The sequence below is a fragment of the Cryptomeria japonica genome, chromosome 10 (assembly GCF_030272615.1).
Source record: "Cryptomeria japonica chromosome 10, Sugi_1.0, whole genome shotgun sequence".
Classification (NCBI taxonomy): Eukaryota; Viridiplantae; Streptophyta; class Pinopsida; order Cupressales; family Cupressaceae; genus Cryptomeria; species Cryptomeria japonica.
In genome coordinates, this window is record NC_081414.1 from 699,164,273 (window position 1) to 699,191,364 (window position 27,092).

Sequence of the window (27,092 nt, forward strand, 5' to 3'; positions counted from 1 at the left end):
GGTCATCTTTTGCAAAGATGAGAATGTTATTACAGATGAGCAACGGGATCAGATGTTTGCTACCATGCTCTTGATTGAGAAAATCAAAGAACTTGAACCTGGATGGGACACTGCTCTTCTCAAGGCTTTCGATCAGGTCATCCACTTGGAGGAATGAATGAGGAATCTTCCCGAGATTCCAATTGCTGAGATCGAAGGAATCGTGTCTAGATTCATTGCATATGCTAAGAAAGAGCATTGGAAAGGGAATAAGATTCTAGAAGAAAGGTTGTTATAGATGATGTGGCACCTTAATTATCATTGGTCTATGTCTCCTAGGTTTTTGTGCCAAATTTAATATTTGGCTATGCATTTAATATTGTTCAATAAAAAGGGGGCTATTTGTAATAAACCCTAATTAGGGTTTAGGTGTCATAATCTTGGCCATTGATCTTCTTTTGATCTGGACCGTTCATTGTAATTGAGGATGCTATTTATACCCTCATTCATTTTCATTTTGATATAGATATAGAATTAAGAGAGAGCAATAAGAAATAGTTAGAGTTTAGAGTTTTTTTAGAGAAGCAAGTTATTTTGTAGCAAGATTGAGCTTTGAAGAAGGAATTTCAAACAATTGTTGTTTATGATGGCTTTGAGATCAATAAAATATTGAAGTTATGGTGTTTTATTGCAATTCTTGTGGTTATCTTCATGGTTGTTTACTTTCTTGAATCATTCTCAGTCAAAGTAGTATTTAAGTTTGAAGGACTAAGTGTTGGGCTTGATCTTTGCTGAGATTCACATTCCAAACCACTAGCTTCTTACTGATTGTAGGAACGCCTTGTGTGGTCAACTGGAGAGACTTGAATTATTTAAACCTTCAATCGTCATTGAGCTTTGGATATGTGCCTTCGTGGTAATGTCCATGATCCTTGAGGAATTGAAAGATCATTTGTTACCTTAGAAGATCGCATCAATTTCAGTTGAGTTGTTATTTCATGGCAATATTGAAGTTGGTAGAATCTTACCAACTCCTGCCCGCATTGAGTCATTCTTAGGATTAGATTAGAGTTTATCTCTTGCAAACCCCACCCTTTTGATCTTTTTTGGAATTCATTAGTATTAGGAAATCTTGTTCCTGCAATTCAGATACGTAAGTCCCCTTGATGAAACAGCAATCACAACGACCACTGGTGCTTATCCACACGTAGAGACCCTACATAAAAGAACATTGGAGTCACCCTGATTGATCCTTTTTTGCGACATCTTCAACAATCAGAGACTTTATTCAAGAGAGGATAAGGTACCCTTGGGTATTTTATTCTATGTATGATTGTGTACAAAATACACGTCAACACGTACGACCATATAGAATTTAATTTTTTTCTTTTGACTGTACGGTCACCTGTCGTACGACTATACGGATTATTATTATTATTATTATTATTTTTTTTTTTTAATTATTTCTTCTAGAGGGTCTGGGATTGGTCGCCCGTTCATGGTACTGTTTTAATTTCGATCCATTGACGGCGTCTGGCGCCTCCTTCCCGTCCAGCATCCACAACTTAATCGCCCCGTTGGTTTGACCTCGCGTACCTTGAAGGGCCCTACCCATCACACTTTAAATTTTCCTGGTTTGATTTCATTCTTCCCATTGAATTTCAACACTAATTGCCCCAGAGTGAAATTCATTCGTCGAAGATGCTTGTCGTGCCAGACCTTCCGTCTTTGCTGGGCCGCCTCTGTGGCCCATTGTGCCAGCATTCTTTTTTCGTCCAACTTACGTAGGGCATACAGTCTCTCCCTCAGGCTCTCCATATCCCCGAGTCTGTTCTGTATTGCAATGCGAAGGCTTGGCACCATGAATTCCACTGGCACCACCGCTTCCTGCTCGTACATGAGCTGGAACGGAGTCTGACCCGTGGTCACCTTGTTAGTCATTCTGTAGGCCCATAGTACAGAGGGTAACTTCCCCTCCCAATCTTCCTTTTCTACCCCGCAGGACTTGTAAATTACCGATACCAATATTTTGTTTGTGGCCTCCGCCTGGCCATTGGCACGTGGGTAGTACGGGCTCGATAATGAGTGAAAAATCTTAAGCTCTGAGGTCAACAGCCGTATGACATGGTTCGCGAAGTGGCCCCCCCGGTCACTGGTCAACTGAATAGGTATACCATATCGCGTAATGATTTGTTCGTAAATAAATTTTGCCGTGCTTACTGCCGAGTTATCCGGGAGAGCCCTCGCCTCCACCCACTTAGTCAAGTATTCTGTCGCAACCACAATGTACCGGCACCGTCGTGTGCGGCTGGCCTTAAGAGGACCTACAAAGTCGAGTCCCCATCGTTCAAAGAGTTCCTGTGCGTGCGAGGGGTTGCGGGGCATGAAGTCCCGCTTCAGAGGTTTGCCCGCCCGTTGGCAAGTGTCGCACCCCACGACCCACTCCCTGGCGTCGTGATGTACGGTTGGCCACCATAGTCTTGCCAGAAGCACCTTGCGGGCTGTAGTGTCTGGGCCCATATGTCCACCTGCGGGTCCTTCGTGTGCCTCCCTTAATACACTCGGAACTTCTTCTTCCATGACACAACACCTTAATACTTGGTCTGGCCCCATTTTGTAGAGTAAATCGTTGGAGCGAGAAAGTCCTACTCCTTAATACGAGCTTTCTCCGTTCCCCTAGGGCCATACCCTCCGGAAATCGGGATGTCGATAGGTATTCTCCAATCTTCTTGTACCACGAAGGAAGTACGGCTATTTGGAACAAGTGCGCATCCAGAAAATCATCATTTACTCCCTCTGGAGGTTCCTTCGACTTAATCCAAGACAGTTGATCGGCTATGACATGACTTCGCCCTGGTCTTACCACAATTGAAAATGTGAACTCCTGTAGCAGCAATAGCCAACGGCTTATCCTCCCCTGGATAATAGGCTTGTTTACCAAGTACATGAGTGCCTGATGGTCTATGTAAAATGTGAATGGTGTAGCCGGTAGGTAATGACGGAATTTCTATATGGCATAGACCATGTCGAGGGCTTCGTGTTCTATGGTACTATAGTTCTTTTCAGCCTTCGAGAGCAACCTGCTGGCAAAATAAACTAGGTGGTCCAACCCGTGTCCTCCTACCTGGGCTAGTGTAGCCCTGATGGCATAGTTTGAAGCATCCACGTGCACGTGGAATTCCTTATCCCAATTTGAGTATGCCAGTATGGGTCCTCCCATCAACCTTGTCTTCAGCTCTTCAAAGGCCTTGCTCTGTGGCTTTGTCCAGATGTATGGTTCCCCTTTCTGTGTCAACCTATCCAACGGGTGGGACACCTGAGCGAAGTTCTTGATGAACCTCCTGTAGTACCCCACATGACCAAGGAAGGATTTTATCCCCGTGACGTCCGTAGGAGGTTCCATTTCTACTATTACCCGAATCTTGTCCGGGTCCGTTTTCAATCCTTCTTTACACACAATGTGTCCCAACAATCTTCCCTGTGGTACCATGAATCTACATTTCTTCGAATTGAGGGCCAACCGTGCCCTCTGACATCTCTCTAGGCACTCCCGAGGGTTTTTAGGTGGATGTCCTATCCGTTGTAAATAGACCAATCGTCCAGGAAGGCTTTGAAGTTCCCCACCGACATCTTGTCAAAGATGTGCAAGATGATGCGCTGGAAGGTGGTCGGTGCATTGCATAGACCGAAGGGCATTCGATTGTATGCATACACACTGTCCTCCACCACGAAGGTTGTTTTCAACTTATCTTCCTCCACGATGGATATCTGGTTGTACCCAGAGAACCCATCCATGAAGGAATAGATTTCATGTCCAGCTACTTCCTCCAAGATGCTGTCGGTGAATGGTATGGGAAACAGGTCTTTAATAGTGAGAGCGTTCAGACACCGGAAGTCTACACAGATCCGGATCTGATTGGCCTCTTTCTTGAGGGAAATCACAATGGGAGACACCCATTCGCTTGTCTGCACTTTGAAGATTATGCCCGCTTCCAACATCCGCTCAATTTCGTCGTTCACCCATGCAGCATAATTTTTGTTCATTCGTAAGGCCGCTTCCTCACCGGTTGGGCTCCCGGTACCAATGTTATTCGGTGTACACATAACTCAGGGGGCACACGCTTCAGGTCCTTGTACGTCCATGCAAAGACATCCTTGTATTCAAGGAAAATTTTGAAGGCTGATGCAAAGACATCCTTGTATTCAAGGAAAATTTTGAAGGCTACAGCCTTCAGCACTGGATTCCAGTCATCTCCGACAAGGATGATCTTGGGGTCACTCATCCCCCTGAGGTTTGTCTCCTTTAAAGTGGCTTCCTGGTATTTAATGGGCTCCCCCTTCGAGAATTGGTGTGTCGGTGTCTCGTTCACCGAGGCCCTCCCTTCCTTGTACTCGCCATATTCTGGGGAAATACATCTGGTTCTTCCTCAATGCTCAATACATTGCACGAGGGTGTAAATATTTCATAGTCTCCCATTTGCCAATGGAAGAGACCATTCAAGGAGTCCTCGTTGTCCCCTGAACATGCCTCCAGTTCTAACACCCCTTCGTCACTAGGCTCCATGTGGCGTCCGTCTCCGCCCTCCCCCAACTGGTCTCCCTCCCATTCCGAGTCGGAGGAGGATGCTAACTCCTCACTCACCATCTGTGTACGGAGATCGATCACGTACTTCCTCCCTACGTTTTCCAAGGACATAGTATTACGCTTCCAATTTTTGGTTCGCTTTTGCTGCGATGAGCCACCCACACCCGAGGATGGCGTCATACCCTTTTTGCTTCAGGGGAATTACTACAAAATCCAGCACGAATGGCTGCGTGCCAATCATCACTTGCTGGCCCATGAGGGTACCAAGGGGTTTAATCCCATGCTGATCTGCCCCTAGTAGGTTGAACGTGAGGGGCCACAACGTAGGCTTTCCCAGTTTTTTCCATGTCACTTCTGGGAGCACATTTACTCCCGACCCTCTGTCCACAATAGTGTCTGTCAAGGTAGTCCCCAGTATGCCCATTTCTACTACCGCCGGTTGGCGTCCGCTGTTGACTACCACAACATGGGGTCGACCGAGGGGCTTAGGACCTCCCTTAACACAAAGTTGGCTGTGGGGCTCACGACCTCCCTCATTTTCACCTGTGAAGGTACAAAGTTTAAGATAGTCGTTTCTAGCTATGGCATGGTCTCTAGGAGGTCTTGAATTCTCACGGGTACCTCTATCTGCAATATTTGTCATAAGATTTCCTCTTCTCCCCTCGTCCGTAACGGACTTGCAGTCTGGTGGCTGTTCTGCCTTTGTGCGGCCATTTCCTTTGTGATCTCATCTCTTGCTTCCCGCACTCTCTCGGTCTCTGTGCGGGGATTTGGGTATGCACTCTTTTTGGCCTGCACCCTGGTGATTGCCAATACTTCCGCCTTCGTGGGTTCTATGTTTAGAAGGTTTACACCAGGCTTCGGGCAATTTGCGTCCTCATGGTCACCTGGCCCGCACCATCGGCAGAGGTGCTGAGGAGTGGCTTCCTTTGTGCAATCGCGGGCAAAGTGTCCCCACTGATTGCAGGCCCTACACTGCATCATTGGCCGGCCCTTGGCATCATACTAGATCCGGTTTCTGTTATTGTTATTATTGTTATTTCTTCCACCGCGTCTGTTATCTCGGTATCCTCCAGATGACGCCATTGTGTTATTTTGCTAGCCTGTACCCGCTAGTGCGGATGTTGTAGCCTGCTCCGTGAATAGCACCTGATTCATTTTGCGTACTTCGGGTTTTCATGTTGTATGGGCACTCCTTGGTGGAGTGTCCCATCACTTGGCAAATCTCGCAGAATGCCTTCTTCTGGCAAGTACCCTTTGTGTGCCCTTCCTCTTTGCACTCGGTGCACCATATGTCTCCTTTGTTCTAACCAATGCTTCTCATTATTTTGAATTCCTTTCTCATTCGCTCCATGTCTTTCTGGAGCGCTTGCACCCGTTTGCCAGCCTCGTTGTCGCTGCTGCTTTCCTGAGAAGAGTCATCCTCCTCGGACGAGCTATCCTTCTTCATTTTCTTCGATGTCTTGGTCTCGCTCTCGAGATCCATCGCTCTATTATATGCGTCTTCGTATGATGTAGGTGGAACGATTTTCATCTTCTTTCAAAGGGAGTGTTTCAGTCCCTCCACGAACCATCGCTTCTTCAACCCATCTGTTGGTTGACTCTCCATTTTTCCCAATAGTTCCTTCAGCCGCCGACTATAGGCTCGGACAGTCTCGTTCTTGTTCTGCTTCGTTCCATAGATCTCAGCGACTATTTCGTTGTCATCTCTCAGGAGGCGGAACTCTATCCCAAACTCCTTCAGGTCGGCCCATGTGCCGACTTTGGCCTTATCCATATCTGAGTACCAGTCTATGGCCACTCCCCTCAAGGTTGCTGGGAATTGTGTTACCCATTCATCTTGATCGGTAACACCATTTGCTGACCATATGGTTTCGCACGTTCGACAATGGTGGACAGGATCTTCCTTCCCGTCGCCATTGAACTTTGGTAGTTTCTGTTTGCTCGCCATTGGTGGGGGTCGTCTCCCCTAAGGTGGTTGTTGCTGTGTCTGAGCCCCTGCGCCGCTCCCTCCAGCGCCCGTGGTGTGTCCTGCGTGGGTGACTGGGGGTACGGTGTCCTGCTTGTCCTGCGTCGCACCTACAGCCATACAGTTGTCCTCCCCTTCGTTCTCACCCGCGCCCACTCCTATCTCCCTTTGGTGATCCTCACTTCGTGGTGTAAGAGATAAGTTCCTAAACTGGTCCCGTGTCTCCTCAACTAGATTTCGTCGTAACCTTGTTTCCTCCAGAAACTCTTCGTGGCTCCGCACCCTACGGTGTTCTAGCAACGCGTAGAAATTTCCCTCGGCTTCTACACCCTCTATGACACCTCCTTGGTTCCCTTCGGGCCACCCTTCGGCAGGTCGTCCTTCGGCAATATGCCTCAGCCTCCATCTACGTTCTACTTGCTGCTCCAGAATCAAGGCCCTCTGTGCGGCCTCCCACTCGTCCGTTTCTGCTTTTTTATTTCTATCTTTATTCAATAGGTTAGGCATTAATTGCCACACATTTCCATAACTCACAATATATAAATCAAAACACGTCTTTATTAATTCATTTCGTTAGATACAACTCGTGTCAATGACACTTTTATTTGCATATAGAAAGTTCAAGTTTCAATTCCCTCCTGGCCTGGCGCCATCTCGTTCCGCTTCCCATCGGCTGCTGTCTTCGTACTGTTGAAGGATTTGTTGGCGTCGCTCTTCCTGGGCAATCTCCTCCAGGCGAGCTTCTTGTGCCAGCGATGCCTATGCAAGTAACCGAGGAAGATGGTTCATCAACCGATTTACTGCCGGGCTCACCTCCAACGCTGTCCACACGGCACTTGGTGGGATTTCCGCCTCCGTCGCCTCTCGTCGGACTTAGGTCTGGATGGCTACCTGGAGCAGAATTGAAAATTCTCTCGTTGCGGTGTCTTCTCCTGTGTAAAGTTTTGTTCGCGCGTCGTCGGCCTCTGGGTTTACCTCACCAACGGGTAGGCCCATCGTGTCCGTGCGCCATCCGCATCTTCCATTCCCGAGTACGTCTAGGCAACGGCGCCAAATGTTTGCCCTCTGGAGTGAATAACTTAAAACATAAAGCACGTAATGCAAAATAATAACGCCATAGATATCAAACAAGTATAAGAGATGTTATTCCATTCATAGTTGTGTGTTACAAGTTACATTCCGAAATATATAAAGATACTGAGGGGGTGCGAGCGCCAACCGTCGCACCGCAACGACCACCCCTCGGTTGTGTTGTGACGTTTTCACACATCGCCCCATTGCAAATGGGGACCCTTGCTTTTTTGCTTTTTAGGGTTTGTTTTTGGGTCTTTTAGGGTTTTGTTAGTTAGCCTTTGCATTTTGAGTGCTGTCGGGGAGATCAATAGGATAGCAAGTCCGGCTTGAGTGATGTCCTGATCTTGAAATTTGGCTAAGTCTGAAAGTCCTAATCCTGAAATTTGGCTAAGTCTGGAATGTCCTGATCCTGAATTTGACTAAGTCTGGAAACTGAAAAACCTCAAAAAACTAGATTTTGCAATATAACTCCTGGAGGTCTGAAACCACTCTCAAACATCCTGAAAGTATATATGGAATATAACTTAAAGTATACACTTATACTTAAATGTTATATTCCATTAAAATTGTCCTGATAGAGAGTTCGAAAAGTCAAATTTCGCTCCTGACCTTCACTGAGGATCCAGAGCGAAAAACGCTCCTGTCCCTCTCCAAGGGTCCAAGGCGAATCGCTCATGTCCCTCACCAAGGGTCCAGAGCGAAAAAGCTTAGTGGAGTCATTCCTGACCTTGTTTGGACAAATTGAGACATCAAAGGCATGATGGAGGACAAAATGAACGTGATAGAGCATCCAGACTTGATTAAGGACGATGAAATGATGGAGTATTTGTCTAGAAAGGTAAATTCGCTCCTGTCCCTCACCAAGGGACCAGGGCGAAAATCACTCAAATATCAAATTTGCTTTGCAAGGGACAAGTTAAGTATGCGTAGAATGAATGGATGAAGTTATTTTTTGCCTTGTGACGTAAGTTGGCAATTAGAATGATCAAGGATCAAGGAGAAAAGCAAAGTTCGCTCCTGTCCCTCACCAAGGGACCAGGGCGAAAATGGTCTAAGAGACATTCATTCGAAAGATTGAATAAGATCAAGCTCAAGGTTCCCAATTGAAATGCCAATTTGGACGTAAGGGAAGTGACTTTGAACGTAAAAGGCGAGAAATTCAAGAACAAAATGCTAAAGCGCTCCTGTCCCTCTGCCAAGGACCAGAGCGATGAGGTTAATATTCATTATTCTTCCCATGTCTAGGCGCCAACATCATTTTCAAATTGCATTAAATGCTAAATTTCGATGAACCTTGATATTTTTAATTAAAATTGGCATTTAATGGGTGCGCACAAGGCATTTAATTGATTAATTTAGCCTTTTAAAAATCATTAATTACGAAGTCATTTAATTAATTAATTATTAATTTAATTAAATAAGAGGGAGAGCGCTTGGGTTTTATTTTTATATTTATACAAGAGTCGGCCTCCTTTTATTTTAAATTTTTGTTATTATTTGCCTTATTTTCAAGTCGGCCTAGAGGTAATTAAAATGGTGAGCGCTCTATATATTTGAGGCATGTTTTTCATTATTCAAATCATTCACTCATCATTTCAAGTGCGATTTGGAAGAGCAATTTGAGGAGCGAATTTCTACCAGGAGTGGAGACTAAGAAGGGCGAAATTCATCTTGAAGGCTATTGGAGAGGCGTATTTCTTGCTAGATTGGAGGATAAATTCCAGATGTTTTGAAGGTATTTGAAGGCGAATTTCCAGATCTTGAAGAAGCTAGTGGAAGATGGAGTTCTTTTCCAAGCTAAAGGGGGCGCATTTTGCTAAAGGGAGTCTTGATCTACATTTTGCCTAGCGAATTCTCCTATTTTTGCATCATTTTTTAGAATTAATTCCCAAGTGGAGGTATGGCGTAATCACCTTGGCACCATTTTTGAAGATTTAAATTTTGCTTTGAAAATCCTAAATTAGGAAATGATAACTCAAGATTTATCATGAAGTTTCCTAATTAAAATCTTGAATCTTCCTTTTAAAGTTTAATTTTTGCAAATCATGTTACTAATTTTGAAATGTTGTGTAGGTATCAAGATGGCGACTCCCGAGCTCGAAGGATCTACAAGTCGGAAGACTCTCCTCAAGGAAAATCAAGCCAGATCAAGGACGATCAAGCAAGGACAAGGACGACCTTCTTCGATCCAGTCTAGCATCGACAAGGACGGCCTTCTTTGGACTAACGTCATCAAGGGCGACTTCTCCAATCCAGTATTCCGAGGCAAGGTACATCAATCGTCCTGCACATCAAGGACACAGGAAGTCAAAGCAAAGGGTTCGTTGAAGAAGCAGATAGTACCAGATGAATTAATTAAAGTTAGCTTCTCAACAACATCAAGTTGAATATCTACCAAGTTACAAGTGTCAGACGAGGTGGCATCCTAGTCATCACTTCTCCAATCAGTGTGGTCCACCTCAGCATTTCCAGATTCAATATACCTAACTCATGGAAGGTGGCACAAACTCCGATGTACCTACCCTAGCTATCCATTGGTGGAATTTTCTAGAGAGGACATGTGTCCAAGCAATACAATTTTATCATTGGTCAAGCATTAAATGTTATGTAATGGTTGTAACAAACCCTAATTAGGGTTTTTATTATTGAATCCTGGCCATTGATCTCAAATTGATCTTAGCCATCGAATTGTATTGTGGGCACTATATAAGCCCTGGCATTTCATTTTGTAAAGGGAATTAGCAATAGTTAGAGAGAGTTGAAAATAGTTAGGATAGTTAGAGAATAGTTGGAAGCAATTAGAGTAGAGTAGAGAGAGAAGGCAAAGATTGTTGCCAAGAGGTTGTTGTAAAAGACTTGTAACTTCATAGAAGAAATGGTGAAATTTATGGGTCAATTCGACAATTTGCATGGTCTTTATACTTCTCATATTTGATTTCATGTTATTAGATGAGTGGAAGAAATATGCTTGATTGATGGTGAAATTCGCATATCCATACTACTAGCAGTTTGTTGATTGCAGACTTGCCTTGTGTAGTCAACTGGAATCGTTCAGCTTAAGCTTAACTTCAATTGTCGCTTCTTCATTGATATGCATCAACCTGATGGTGTCTATGCCTGCAATGATGATTTGAACATCATAAAGCTTCCCTTCGAAGATCGCACTAGCCTTGTGGAGATGGTCCTGCGATGTCAAAACAAGACCTAGTTAGAGTTTCATCAAAGATCAATCATTGCTCCTACATTCTTAGTATTAGGATTAGATCCTCTCTTCGCCCTCATCGTTTTTCCTTTTTTCGAGTCAAAGCTAGTAAGATCCTGCGTTCCAGCAATATTCAAAGCAAATCAGATGTTCAATCATCGAATGTAAGTCCCCTTGTGATTCCAGCAAATCACATCATACCACAGAGAGCTTATCCACACGTAGAGACCCTACATACAAGAACCTTGGAGTCATCCTGATTGATCCTTTTTCGCGATATCTTCAGCAATCAGAGGCTTTATTCAAGAGAGGATAAGGTACCCTTAGGTATTTTATTCTGTGTTTGATTGTGTACAAAATACACGTCAACAAGTTGCCAACTAACCAAAACAATTACACATAATTCACTAGTCTTATTTTTGTGTACAATAATGCCGCCAACAGCAATTTTTTAATGCAATTGAGAAGGAGAAAAATTGCTCTGTTCTTATTGAAACAGAAATTGTGAATCAAAATCTTGAAAACTTGCCAGAATGCCTTGTGGGAAAAAAACCAGGCCAATGAAAATTGGTCTTACCACAAGCTGAACTTGCATATAACCATAGTTTTAAAACTCATGGACTCGCCACGGACTTGCGAGTCCATGGGAGCCACGAGTCGACTCGCCAAGGACTCGCGAGGCAAGTCCTGGCGAGTCCATCTAAAAGACTCGCGAGTCTTTTGCATGGACTCGCGAGTCTTTCAGATAGACTCGCGCGACCCAGAAAAAATGTCATGCAAGCTTTAAAATTGAGTTTAACATGTGAAAAAATTTGGTCTCTTCGTCAGGATTCATATATGGAATATAACATTTAAGTATAAGTGACATTACTTTAAGTTATATTCCATATATACTATCAGGATGTTTGAGAGTGGTTTCGGACCTCCAGGAGTTATAATGCAAAATCTAGTTTTTGGAGGATTCTTCAATTTTCCAAACTTAGTTAGATTTCAGGATCAGGAAGACATTCCAGACTTAGCCAAATTTCAAGGCATTTGAAGATCAGGATCATAGTTGAAAAACTCGGACTCGCCACGGACTCAGCAAACCAAAAATTTGGACTCGTGAAAGACTCGGCAAGGACTCGGCAAAAAAAAAAACCGTAGTTTTACAAAAAAACATAAAGAAATTAATGCATTTAGAGAACATAAGAGCCATGATTGAAACATTACACATGTCACATACTCATAGTTTCAAACTTTCAACTCTAAAATGTATAATACCAAGATTTCTTCAATGCTAATTATGCTTTTATATGGAGCCTAATCAGACTCGGAGGTTAAATTTTCCCTACTTCCATCGGCGCAATTTCCCCTTATATTTTTCGACGGGGGTTTGGGGGCAACGCCCCCAAGTTGGGGTCAAGGGGCATCGCCGAAGGATCCTGAAATTTGACTAAGTTTGGAAAATTGAAGAATCCTCCAAAAACTAGATTTTGCATTATAACTCCTGGAGGTCCGAAACCAATCTCAAACATCCTGACAGTATATATGGAATATAACTTAAAGTCTGGAATGTCATCCTAATCTTCAAATGCCCTGAAATTTGGCTAAGTCTGGAATGTCTTCCTGATCCTGAAATCTGACTAAGTCTGGAAAATTGAAGAATCCTCCAAAAACTAGATTTTGCATTATAACTCCTGGAGGTCCGAAACCACTCTCAAACATCCTGACAGTATATATGGAATATAACTTATAAGTGACATTTCCTTTTATCTTTCTTCTTTCTTATACTTAAATGTTATATTCCATATATGAATCCTGACAGAGAGACCAAATTTTTTCACATGTTAAACTCAATTTCAAAGCTTGCATGACATTTTTTCTGGGTCGCGCGAGTCTATCTGAAAGACTCGCGAGTCCATGCAAAAGACTCGGGACTCACCAGGACTCGCCTCGCGAGTCCTTGGCGAGTCGACTCGTGGCTCCCATGGACTCGCGAGTCCGTGGTGAGTCCGTGGCGAGTCCACGAGTTTTAAAACTATGATCAGGATGACATTCCAGACTTTAAGTTATATTCCATATATACTGTCAGGATGTTTGAGACTGGTTTCGGACCTCCAGGAGTTATAATGCAAAATCTAGTTTTTGGAGGATTCTTCAATTTTCCAAACTTAGTCAAATTTCAGGATCCTTCAACGATGCCCCTTGACCCCAACTTGGGGGCGTTGCCCCCAAACCCCCGTCGAAAAATATAAGGGGAAATTGCGCCGATGGAAGTAGGGAAAATTTAACCTCCGAGTCTGATTAGGCTCCATATAAAAGCATAATTAGCATTGAAGAAATCTTGGTATTATACATTTTAGAGTTGAAAGTTTGAAACTATGAGTATGTGACATGTGTAATATTTCAATTATGGCTCTTATGTTCTCTAAATGCATTAATTTCTTTATGTTTTTTTGTAAAACTACGGTTTTTTTTTTTTGCCGAGTCCTTGCCAAGTCTTTCACGAGTCTTTCACGAGTCCGAGTCCGAGTCCAAATTTTTGGTTTGCCGAGTCTGTGGCGAGTCCGAGTTTTTCAACTATGCATATAACAATTAGTGAACATGAGTACAGGAAAAATACCTTTCCAAACTGTTTATGGACAGAGTCTTGGAGGTTTCGTGGAGTTGAGAAACATGGAAGCTTTGAGAGAGTGCAGAAGTGGAAGATTTTTCAAAATACATTACAGAAGTACATAATTGGATAATGAACAGTTGAAGTAGAGTAAAGCCAAATGCAAAGAACATGTGGTTCAAAAGAGATAGGAAAGGGAACTGCAAGTAGAAGACATGGTATTATCTCATTTAAGGAAAGGTTTCTGAAAGGAAACTATAACAATTCCAAATAAAAGAACATTTGACCTTGCAAGATTTGAAATGATCTTCAAAAAACGCTTGCAAGTAAAATCATCAAATGGAATTTACATCTCACGCACTTCAATGTAGGAAACTTGTATATTTACCATGAAGAACAACTAGTTGATGATGATGTTGGTTCAGAGTTGCCAAATGTAGGTCGAAGGCAAAAAACATTGAAGAAGGAAAGAGAAGAGATTAAAGTGGTTCTTGATTCCAAAGTTATGAAAAGATTGGAGGTAAGAAATACAAAGAATATTTAGTCAAGTGAAAGGACAGGAATGCTGAAGATTCAATTTGGACAAATGTAATGAACCCTTTTGGGATATACCTGATTTTTGCCTTAAACTAACAATTCCAATAATATGGTTTAATTACAAGAGTATTCTTCCGCTAAGTTCCATAATAGCAATTGAACATTAGAAATTAACATCAAACAAATGATCATAAAGATTCCTATGCATTTGGATTCTTATTATAGCCAACCATATTAGGAGTTTGATGGGAAAGCACAATAGGGCGCCGGGAGAATGTTCTCCACAACTAAGCCCAAGGGCACGGAATATCCAACCAAGAAAATTCAACCCCTTGGTCCACAAGCAAACCAACTCAATGGGTGGTCTACTGAGTGAACCTGTACTCCTGCATCTCCATGTTATGTTTCCTTACTAATCCCATACATTATTGCTTGTAGTTAAAATCAAATGAGTAATTAATATTGTATTCAAAAATTCATACCATGCTTCCACATATAGATCCACTTATCTTAGGCTGACAATAATAATTTCATATTTCTGCTCTTAACTTAGATTAGATTACTTATTTACTGTTTTTTCTCCCAAATAGCACTGCTGCTAATATTAATGCAGTTCTGATTTCAATTCTCTTTGTACTTATTTTCCTTTTATCATTCCATTTTGATCCCTTTCTGGATTTCTCATTCATTTAATGTTTCAGATTTCTTATTCTTCATTTTCCTTTTTCCATTTCTTTTTGATTCGTACCAAACACAACTTACGAATACAAGGTTGATAACCACCAACTCAGATTTCTGCTTTGATTTTCTATTTTATCTGATTTCCAATTAAATGTTCATATCATTCCATTGATTCTTCCTGCCCCCTCTCCTAATGAATTGTCCTCCTATTTATATATTCATGTGGAGAGTGGGGGGGCGGTCACACCTCTTCACCAATCTCTTTGCAAATAGGCACACTCCTTCATAATGGAGTGCTGCTATTTACTTAAGTTTTCATGCTCTAAATATTAGTTGGCCTCCTTATTTAATTTCATGCACCTTGGTTGGCCTTTAATTAAAGGTTATAACTGGGATCTTAGTCGACCACTAATGAAATATTATTGTAATTTATTTTATTGAGTTGGACTCCCTGGGTAAGTTCACTGATCCAAAATCACTTCTCTAAGTCGGCCTCCCCAGGTAAGTTCGCTGATCTGAAATCACTTCTCATTTATTATGTTTTTTCTAGTCGGTCCCTTGATGTCTTTTATTTGATTGCCTGGGCTTTATTATAAAGTGAGGCTATGATTTGCATTTTTTTCATGGAAGGGGCATGACAATAAACCCATCCATGATTGGTCATTATGGACAATCATTGAAGGAACTATATCACTCACACTTTATGAGCAGGAGCTTATGTTTTCTCATCTAACCAGGGTATCTGATGCAAGAGCATACTTGGTAACATTGACAATACTGCATCACCAAAAACAACAGTAGCAAATATTTCCAGTTAGGCTCTTCATGTTAGGTTTGACAATTCAAAGTCTCTCTTCGGTTTGTCAGGAAAATGAACAGGCATTGCTGGCCTATGAAGACTTAAACATGGTTCGAACAAACCAGGATATCTCTAGTGAAACTATTACTCTATTTGCTGTGGGGTTTTCACGTATTTATTATTATATAGAAGACCAATCTTAAAAATTGCAACAACAATAACAAAACTACTTGTTTCATGCATTTTTTCAACATGGAGTCCTTAGAGGAACCAAATAACTCAAGCTTCATAAGTGGTAGCTCGTGTTTTCTTATCTACCCAAGTTATCTGATGCAAGAGCATCCTTGGAAACATTGACAATCTTGCATCCCTAGAAACAGTGGTGGTAGATCTTTCTAATTAGGTTCTTCTTGATAGGTTTGACAACTCAAAGTCTCTTTGCTTTCTTGGGAAAATGCTTGGGCATTGCTGTGAAGGCTAAATCATGGTTGGAACAAATCAAGACATCTCTAGTGAAACCATTACTCTATTTACTTTGGGGTTTTCATGTATTTATCATTAAATAGAAGATCAATCTTAAAAATTGCAACACCAATAATGAAACTACCTGTTTTCATTAAAACAACATTATGAATAAAATGATGGTCTGAGAGGCCTAGGGAGTTTCAAGTAAAACTAAAAACATATTATTTGCGGTCTTTTATGTGATTAAAACAATTCATTTTGGAAGAGTGAAAGGCATTTTAGTGCTGAACGACATGTTTTTCCATCTTGTTGAGCACAGATTGGAGACATGTGGCCTAGAAGTGAGAAGGTTGCTGAGATTTATTGGTACTCCATATAGACAATAAAATAGAATAATGAACAAAATTGAGTCCGCACATCATAAAACCTGTTCTTTGTCTTTGTCAAATGTTTTTATGCATTTGTAACTGTTTTAGCATGTTATCATGGAGAAAACTAAATAAAACTAAAAGGAATAACCATCAAAGGGGAGCATTGAAAGTTCTGGAGGCATCCAAGAAGTTACACCAAAAGCCAAATCCCTGGCTGATACCAAAAAAAGAACCATTGTAGAAGATAGTGGTGTGCAAGTTAGCAGGACGGGGAGAATTCTGGAGCAAACAGAGGATATAGTTAGGTTTGAGGGATCAAAGTGGATGTTTTGAAACTTGGCAAATTGAAGATCAGATGCCCTTTGTTGTCTACAGATCATAAGAATCAAAACAAAGTAAGTTTGGCAGGGATTTAGGAGAACTGGAAACCAGTTTTGATCTAGTTTTTTTCGTCCTGATGGAGAATCCATCAAATCCCAAATGTAAATCTCAGCCAGTGATGAGATTGAATGCTTAAAGATAAGGCTAAGTGATCGACAAAATCTTTGACCAAAAATTTGAATTTCACTTCTTTTATTGCTTGATGATTGAGTTAGGTTGTTTCTGAGGTGTTTCAACACCTTCATAACTGGAGGACCACTGGAGACTTGTTTCAGAACCTGTTCAATAGATTTTATGAAATTTTAAGCTCTTTCAAATGTTACAAAAAACATATTCACCCTGAATGGTGAATGAAAGTCAAATATCGTCAAATCTGTACTACATTGTAGTTTGTGGAATTTTAGTCTTGCTGCAAGGAGAAAGCATTCCTTTATCGGAAAACCCCTACATTTGTTGACATTATTATTTGTCATTGATGTCAATAGATTCAGTAATATAGTTCTTGAAGATATATTTGTCTTGAAAATTCAATAATGTTATGCATTTCCACATTTTGAACTCTACATTAATAAAATGAATGTACAGATTGCAGTATTGTTATCACAGTAGTATATACAACTAACTGTAATCTGCAAACATATGAGATCTTACCAGACTTTTGTGATACAGTTTGAATTGCATTCAGTATGCAAATGTTTTCAGAAAACGTCTAAGAATGATCTTCAGTCAGTCTGCACTGCATACAGCATGAAAGTGTTTTCAGAAAAACGTCTAAAGATGAACTTCGACCTGTGTTATCAGGTCATACGCACTATTTTGAATAATGCACAAAGCATCAACAAAGGCTGTTTGATGGTTTGTTTGTTCTAGAAATATTTCATCGGGTCTGCACAAAGTTATGCTGTGATTTTATTTAAACTTTCTTAAAGACTTTGAAAGCTCAACGGGTGTTTGGACTTTATCAATAACATATCGTGTAAAGTATTTATTCACACCATATTGGGTGGTTGGAATATTTGCCTTGGTGGCAAAAGCTACGGTATTATGACAAGCCACGTTACAAGTGGTTAAGACAGCAGTTAGAAGAACTACAAACCGATAATAAGAGGTTAAGACAGCGGTTGGAAGAACTGCAACCTCCTAACCAATAATAAGAAGCCATAAATGTTATCATCATTCATTCAATGTTTTTTTGTGTGTGAGAATGTTCAATGATGAGTGAGTTTTTGAAGATAGAAACCTGAAGTATATTTGTAATCAGATTGCAACGATCTTGGAGAATGTAAAAAACCTTTGTAATGTTTGAGAAATGAATATGTCAAATAGTGACTTGAAACAAATGCCGAGTATTGGAGGTTTTCTTAAGTTCTGAAGGAAAAGAGAGTTATGTGAATAGGATTATTTGGAGATTGAAGACAGTAAACAAAGTTCTATTTGCAGATCTTTATTTGTTTTCAGATATACAGAAACACACTAATTATCGGTATTGGTTTCAGTGCATTATCTTGCAGTTATACAGAGACTATTGACATTAAGACTTGTTATATTTAGTACCTTTTTCTGTCTTACTGTTTCAGATTGTTGGGGTTGATTTGTATAATTGATCTGAAAATAAACATACCTTGAAACTGAGTTATTTCTGGAGTTGGTGCTTAAGTCATTGTATTGTGTACTTGGAGGGTTGGTGCTCTCATAAGAACTTTGATTGAGTTGGTGCCCTTATAGATAGGGGTTTGGTGACTCCTTAGGGCTGGTGCCCTTAAACATTGTAATTGAAGTTTTGATTGTGAGGCTGGATTAGGACAGTAGATCCTAGCAGCGTTCTCACCATGGTTTCCCCATCCTGGGTTTCCACGTAAATCTTGTGCATCATCTTTATTGTGCATCTCTTTTCATTCCTTTCAGTTTTCAGATTGAAGCTTATTAAAAGTTTAAGTTGTTTAAGAATTGATTTGATAAGGATTGAAGTTTTATTTACTATTGATTCAACCAACCCCCCAACCCCCCTCTCTCAATAGTAAACTTGTGTTCTACAACCTTGACTGAACCCTGAGGGATTTCTATCTTAAAATAAAAATATCAAAACTAAATAAGGCCAGCTATTTATCTTCTTGGTATTAATTACAAAATGAAAATCCTTGAAGACTACCTAGATATTTAAGAAAGTAATAGTATTGAATGTGGATCTTGTAATAGAGGATTTTCAATATAAGGTTTATCTCTATTTGAATGCAATAGATGTCAATCACAAAAATATAATTGTTACACATTACAAAATCTCCAGTAAGACAACATGTAAGAAAAATCCTCTAGGCTCTATAGTGAACTACAAAAAATATTCACATTCAAACCACATGAACAAGTAGCAAATGGAGATGAAAATTGTGCTACAACTAAATTATAGCTCCATTATTTGAACAATTTGTTTCTTGAAAACAAGAAAGTAATATAAAATTACTATCAATCCAGATACATCTCAGTGATCTAAAATAAATCATAACATACTTGTCCGATGCACTGACCAACCCATGGGCAGTGGTGATCAAATCGTTCGACACAGTTGTCGCAGATAGAACAATGGGAACAACGTGGAGATCGATACACCATACATGTGTAACAAAACTTGACCCTAACTGCAACTCCGTTTATAACCACATCCTTATTACGAGGTATTTGCAATCGTGGTGTCTGCTCACTAAAGCTTTCTGCAGGCGGAGTCCCATTATATTCTTCTGGTTCAGGTGGGTGTTTATTCCGAGGAACTATCCCAGGATCTCTTCCAGATGTGAGAAAAAGAAGAATCAAATCCTGTTAATATGATTTTACAACACAAAAACATTTAATAAGCATTATTAAAATAAGTTTGATCTATCATACATAGATGTTTTCAGTCAAATAATTTTCAATATTTACTAATAGCCCCAGTACATCCTTTCATGGGAAAAAGAACCTTGTGAATTCAAGCAAAGAGAACTTTGAAGAACACGGGCATTCTTATGTTAATAGAAGCCCAACATTGATACACAAGAAATTCTAGGCGAGCAAAAAGTATCAAAAGGGAGTCATTTGTAGCCATTTCAAGTTACATCTACCATTATAGAACATCAAGAGGAGATACATCACCATATGCATAGAATACCCTTTTGGTTAAAGCATACCTCTTGTATGAAAAAGAAAGGATACAAGAATTACATGAAAATTTATAAAACAGATTAACTACCGAATAACATTCATAACAGATATAATCTAGAGATCAGGATTCACACTTAACATGGCATTTTAAAAGAGACTTTGGATCAATCATCACCCTGAAAAAAATTTCAGCAATATTGTCAATTTACCTTTCTTCAACTTTGTGATCTTCTATTGAACATATGTCAAAGAAGGATCAAGTTTTGTTTCAACTGATCTTCCCCCTCTACTATTCCAACCACATAATACATTTATATCAAAGTTTTAAAACTCGGACTCGCCACGGGCTCGGACTCGTGAAAGACTCGCGAAAGACACGGCAAAAAAATAAAAAACTGTAGTTTTACAAAAAAACATAAAGAAGTTAATGCATTTAGAGAACATAAGAGTCATAAATGAAACATTACACATGTCATATGATCTCCAAACACTCAATATTTGAAATTTCATCATTCATACTCATAGTTTCAAACTTAAAAATGTATAATAGCAGCATAAGTTTATAAATGTTTACAAAATTACATATAATGATAGTTCTAGATCTTGGGGAAGAGAGGAGAGACTGAGATAGAGAGTGGTAGAGAGAGGGGATAGATGAAGAGTGAGGGAGATAGATAGGTCTAAAATTCAGGGCAGATAAAGTGAGTGAGATAGAGAGGGCGAGAGAATGCTAATAGGAGCCTACTGATTACTGAAATTTGACTGTCTGAAAATTTAAAAGATCTTCTAAAACCTAGAATTTGCATTATAATTCCTAGAGATCTGAAACCACTCTCAAACATCCTACCAATATATACATGAAATATAACTTAAAGTATAAGTGGTAATGGTTATATTTTATGTATATATTCTAATGAAGAAAATTAGATTGACTTGAATAAAAAAGATTTAAATAATTTTTTGACTTGTTTTCTGGGTTGCACGAGTCTAGTCAAAAGACTCGCGAGTCCAAGCGAAAGACTCGCGTGAGTCAATTAGAAAAACTTGCGAGTCTTTTTGAAAAAAGACTCAAAAAGACTCGCCAGGACTCGCCTCGTGAGTCCATGGCGAGTCGACTCGTGGCGCCACTAGACTCACAAGTCCGTGGCGAGTCCACGAGTTTTTAAACTATGATTTATATTATTAACTATGGGGTTTATCATCCAAGTTTAGTACTACTATAGCATAATCATCGCTGATTTCCAAACCCTTCAAAGGCCATTCAAAAAACATCTTTAGTTTCAATTCTTTCTTATTCTACGAAATATGAGTAAACATTATTATCCCTGTACACTTGAATACAATCTCATAGGCATTCCAGTCACTATTTTTCCCAATCTTGAGTTTGACTATCAATCTATATTCTTTAGAAATAATGGCAAGCAATATTTTTTGTACATCTTCTAATTGTCTATTTTCCTTGGGGAATAAGTGAACAATCTATAATGTTTTATTTGAAGTTCTTTGGACATTTTTTTGTGGCTTGGTTTATAAAATGTGTTCATTGATCACTCATGATATTCACAGAACATCCATATCTAGTTATTATGATCTCATATATTATGTTTCGCATACCAATTGCTAACTTATCTTGAAAATCCACGCCTTTAACCCATTTAGTTGATTACTCTTTGGCAACTAGGGTATAGAAACACCTTCTATTCTTAATTACGTGGTTACACATTCTCATAAAGTCCTAACCCCATTCTTAAACTAAATCTTGTGCCCATAATCAAATAGAGGTACGAAAGTTTGCTCACTTAGTCAAACAAATTGTTGGCATGTATCAGATAGTTTGATCAACGGTATGAAAACTCCAGGAGTGCTTGCCTGATTTGTGAGTACTCACAAGTAATTCTAATAAGCGAGCAACCTTCCCATGAGTCAATGATGCAAATTTCAGGCACGTCGTTAGCAAATATGTTTTTGGCACTTGCTTATTGCTAAAAATTGTGTCTATAGCCCTTTTAAGTCCCTCCCAGTCTAGAATTCCCCTAACTTTTCAAATAACAAACATACTTAGACCATTCAGACTCTACTTTAAGCTACCTGTTGTGACCTTTTCACACATCGCACCATTGCAAATAAGGACCCCCTCTTTCCTGCTTTCTGTGTTGGTTAGTTTAGGGTTTTGGCAACATAGTGGGCAATTTTGAGTTCCCGTGCCCGAGTCTTGGAATTTTGATCATGCCTAATTGTTGTTTAGGGTTTTGAGGTTATAAGATCAAGTGTGTTAAAGTTAAGAGTTTAAATGATCCCGATTTTGTCCAAGTGTGGACCTTTTGAGCATTAACATGTTTTTGAATGACCTCGTCGGTGATATCTAAGTGCCTAGGTGCTTTAGGACCTTTAGGAGTTTATTTCTTGCTCCTAGGAAATTTTATAAGTTGATTTTGCACTTTATCCCGATAGATTTCCTTTTGTTTCACTCAAATTTTGGTGAATTTGTCTAAGTTCAGGTTCATTTTATTGAAAATTCTTAGTATCCAGATGGTTTTGAGTGGTTAAATTGTTAAATTCCTGATGAAAATCCATGTTCTAAGGGTCAAAATGTCAAAATTTCTAATGGGAGGTGCGTTTCCCCCACATTTCCGATGACCCATGATTTTTCCCTACTCAAAAGCTTGATGGGAGAAGAATTTCCACTGGATTCCTGATGGACCTCTTTTTTCCCCCACTCAGATTCTTATGCATGGCGATGTTCCACCAGGGGGGTAAAATTTGACTAAGTGTTAGGAAATCCTCCTGATGACCCACAAATTTCCCCTAGGTGTGTGGATGACTTTGGTGATGACTAAATTCATGTTCTCGATGCCAGTCGATTTTCCACCAGATCTTTTCATGACGAGATTTTAAGGATTTTAATCCGGATAATGATTCCCAACATGAGGCGAATTTCCACCAGTGGCTGTTTTGACGAATTTTGATTTGGAAAGTTATCCAGACAAGGGTCGATTTTCTCCCAAAAGTGTTTATTGAGCTAAATGACGAAGTATAAGTTGGAATTTTCATTCCAGACATAGGACGATTATCCCCTAGAGACTTTTTGTGCAAATGTGATGAAATTTTTGTTGGGATTTTTATCCCAATAGGGGTCGATTTTCCCCCAAATGGCATTTTAATGACTTTAATGAATTTTTCATTGGGATTTTTATTCCAATATGGGGCGATTTTCTCCTAGAGGTCAATTTTGATCCAAATTTTAAATTTTTTTGAATAAATTAACCCAAATTTAATTGTTTTTACAAGTGTTAACGATTATTTAAAAATAAAAACAATTATTTAATGATCTGCAATAAGCATTAAATGATTTTTACCTTCTAGAAGCAAATCGATTTTCCCTAGGCAAGTATAAGTGCAAATGTTTTATCCCACATTGCTTGTGTGGTGAAAACTCAAGGCAAAAACATGTTTAAAAAGGGAAGGTTGTTGGTGTTGGAAATAAGCCACACCCGGACCAACGATGGACTAGTCCAAGAGGGGCCAGTAGCTCAGTGGTAGAGCACTCCAGCAGCGTATGGAAGGTCCTAGGTTCGAGTCCTAGCTAGTCCATGTCTCAACATGGTATCAGAGCCAGGTCCAGGCTAGGAGCCCCAAGCACACAAGAGGTGTGGCTTAAGGGGGGGTGTTGGTGTTGGAAATAAGCCACACCCGGACCGACGATGGACTGGTCCAAGAGGGGCCAGTAGCTTAGTGGTAGATCACTCCAGCAACGTATGGAAGGTCCTAGGTTCGAGTCCTAGTTGGTCCATGTCTCAACAAAGGCCAGCAATATAATAATATTATATCTGCCCAATGTAAGTGCTAAGTTGCTTATTTGAGCGAATTTCTCCAACTGGGCGATTTTGGTGAAGTGTCAACTTGACACATTTGGAGCTGGAAATTGATTCTATTGATCATCTCCTGCCTATTCAGACTTAGGCGATTTTATTTGATAGCCATTGGAGTGTGCTTGGAGAACATTTTTCAGATTTTGATGATTTTCTAGAGGTGGCGCCATTTGTGGAGGAGGGTGATTTTGTTAGGGGGGTTTGTTCCTTCATTTTTGGTGTATTTCCTCTATCTTGGGTGGCCCATGGCTTGGAGTTAGCTGTGATTGTCTTCAGACCTGCATATTCACCATTGGTGGAAATTATTTAACCTCCATTGTTGGCTAGAAGTTCGATTTTTCGGACTCATATTTATTTTCTCAGCTCATTTCTACCTTAGGCGATTTTGTCTGAGGGCTGCTTGGAGGACATTTCAGTGCATTTTCAAAGCTTTTTATCGATGTTGTAGGTCTGAGACACCATTGTTGCGGGTTGTCAGATTTTTTTTCCATTTCCAACCCTCTCCCAACTTTAGCGATTTTGCTTGAAGGGCATTTATATGTCATTTTGTGATTATTTCCAGGGTTTCTTGTCACTTTTCAGGGTGTTGATAAGTCTGAAACACACATTTTCAGACTTGTCTTCAGAAAACTTTCTTTTACCAGCCATACATAAATACCCGGAATTGATTGTTTTCACCATGGAAAGATTATTTTCATCAAATTTGTGCATCCTAGGTGGCTGCAACATGTTTTAAGTGACTAATTTGTAGATTTGCAAGTTGTCTTCAGACTTACTAGCAGCCATTGTCTTGGAAAGAAGTCTTCAAACAATTTTTGAGTGAAGATTCTACTTTTCACACCTTTCCTAAGTCATTTCCCAATCCAGTATACTCCTTTGCACTCTAATTTTGATGAAATTTCTAAGAATAAGGAGGTGTCTTCAAACTTTGTTAAGTCTGAAAATTGATGATTTTAATGAATTTCATGAGGGTTTCATATCCTAATCTTGTCAGATTTTTGTTCTATTTTTTAGAATTCATTTAAAATATGGATAAAATTCTTGATTTCCATCTCTAAAATTGTCTAAATCATTAGAAATCAGAACTTTTCAATTCTGAAAATAGTTATCGGGAAGATTTTTCGAGGTTGCTAACTTCCAACTTTGTACAAGTGCAATGTCGAAATCCGGAATTAGAATTCGAAAGGAACAACAAAAGTTAGTTGAGAGTGGATTCTATCCAAAATCCAAGGTGTCATCTAGATGGAAGGAGATTACAGACACGAACATGCATTTTCTGAACTGGACCAAATGCAACAGCGGATGTTTAGAATTGGAAACCAGATTCCTTCTCCTACTTATGCAAACATCATGAAGAGTGGTATCTACCAGGCCATTGGATTTCCGCAGTCCATACAGTGCAACGAGCTAATCCTGGAATGTGCAAGATGTTATGATCCTTGCTCCTGAATGATCAAAACTCCTAAGGGTGTCACCATTGCTTTCCTTGCTGAGGCGTTCGGAATTCCATGTGGTGCAGGTATGAAAGATAGAACAAAGGATGAATATGAAGAAAAATACAAGAAGCAGGTGGATGCGTGCAAAACTATAGTGAATAAGGAATGGATGATCGAACCTAGGGCTCATCATTCCAAGGCTCCCAAGACACTCATGTGCACAAATTTGAAAGAGGAATATAGCAACTTGGTATTCCTACTGGACCGAGTGATGGGAATGTCACAAGGTGCATTATATCATGGATGGATGTTCTATTTTATCCAAGATTGTCTAAAGGGAACATTGATCAATTGGTCAAAAATCATAAGTGATAATCTAGATTTTCAGCTGAGGAATGTGGAGAGATCTAAATCATTCGCCATGACTTCCAACCTCGTGTATATACTTGCACGATTTGTCACTTATAAAGGGTTGATATGCAAGGGTGAAGTCGGGAATGGACAAGGGCAATACATGAGTTATGAAAGCTATCCACAGCTGAACATGTATCAAATTGAAGATTATAAGAGAGTGAATGATGCATTCACCAAGTAGATCACACGGATATTGCAAGGCAGAATTCACAAGAGGTTGTCCAAGGAGGCAACAGAGTTGATTGAGTAGTATGGATCATGGTACATACAGTTCCCCACTTTCACATACCTAAGGATTCATAGATTTCAATCCGAACCTTACAAGCTTCCTAGGTATCCTCCATATAGAATGATATTACTTGAGATGGTGAGACAACTTTTGGAGTTTGATTCTATCCAGAAGGACAAACATAGAACGGGGATGATATTTCCTGTTTCGGTAGGGAAGACATTGGAGGTTTGCCATTCTGCCACTGCAACTAACACGGTGATTGAGGAACTTGCATTTTATCGCCTTGGAAATACAAGAGAAGAGAAAGATTTGATCCGCATAAGAAAGTTGGAAGGATCAGGGGAGATAAGTTCATACACAAGGTGGACGTAGAATATTATTGGGCCAACCTATGGACGAGCAAGCAATGAAAAGAAGAATGTGGTCCAGAATGTCTGTGGATTTCATGAGGAAGTGTGAACTTTTCCTCATTTTTGATCAAATATTAGATGACAACGATCATACGCATCCACAATATGAGAACGAAATGAAAAAGGCGATTCTATTGCCTAATTGGTCAGAACAAGAAGTGACAGATTTGAGTGTATTGATGAGAGAGGTCTTGAGTTTCTCCCAAGGATGGGTGGACAATCAGATGAACAAGTTAGTTGACATGGGTGTTATCTTCACATATGAAAAGATGAAACAAGAGGAATCATCTTCTGAAGATGATCAAAGAAATATCAACGACATAAGGATTTATGCAAATGAGGAAAGTCAAGCTCCCAAGCGAACGAAGAACACACCAGGAGAATTCAAGGCTAGAGGGAAGAAGATTGAGGAGGTTAAAAAGAAGAAGCAAAAGTTTATCATCCCTTCACCTATCATTCCTTCACCTCCCCTCAGTGTCTCATCAATCAAGGAGATTGAAGTGCCGGAACAGAACAAGGAGATTGAACAATGTTCCAACACGGTGATATTACCAGAGAGTGTTCAGGACTTATATACCACAGCTACATCTGCTCCACCTAATGAAGATGATGATCAACCAGGATCTTCTACTGTCCTTTTGGAGGTTAGTTTGGGGAAGAACGTATATGATTTGAATAAGGATAATCTTGATGATGATGAAGTTATCTCGGCATTGAGAGAACTTGATCGAGAGATGTGTCTCAATGATGGTATGGCGATGGCCGCTATTCCTGATTGGCTGATAAGGAGTATGGAAAAAAGTAAGAAGATGGTAGAGGCGCAACCAATTGACGACATTGATGACTACTTAGCCAGGAGCAACAAGGAAAAAGAGCCAAAGAAGGCCAAGATTGCGTAGGTGGTTGTTCCTATTGGAGATGTGATGAAAGATGTTGCTACTCCCATGGATTTCCAGATTA

The 27,092-nt window shown here is 40.0% G+C and overlaps 1 protein-coding gene across 3 annotated transcripts in view; it reads right to left on the reverse strand.

Moving 5' to 3' along the window:
• LOC131040482 (probable protein S-acyltransferase 7) overlaps positions 1-27,092 on the reverse strand; it is an 83,340-nt gene that overhangs the window by 20,413 nt on the left and 35,835 nt on the right. For all 3 annotated transcript variants that reach the window (XM_057973420.2, XM_057973421.2, XM_057973422.2), the window contains one exon: positions 19,145-19,447. In XM_057973420.2, the coding sequence (XP_057829403.2) occupies positions 19,145-19,447 (303 nt within the window). The remainder of the gene's footprint in view (positions 1-19,144; positions 19,448-27,092) is intronic.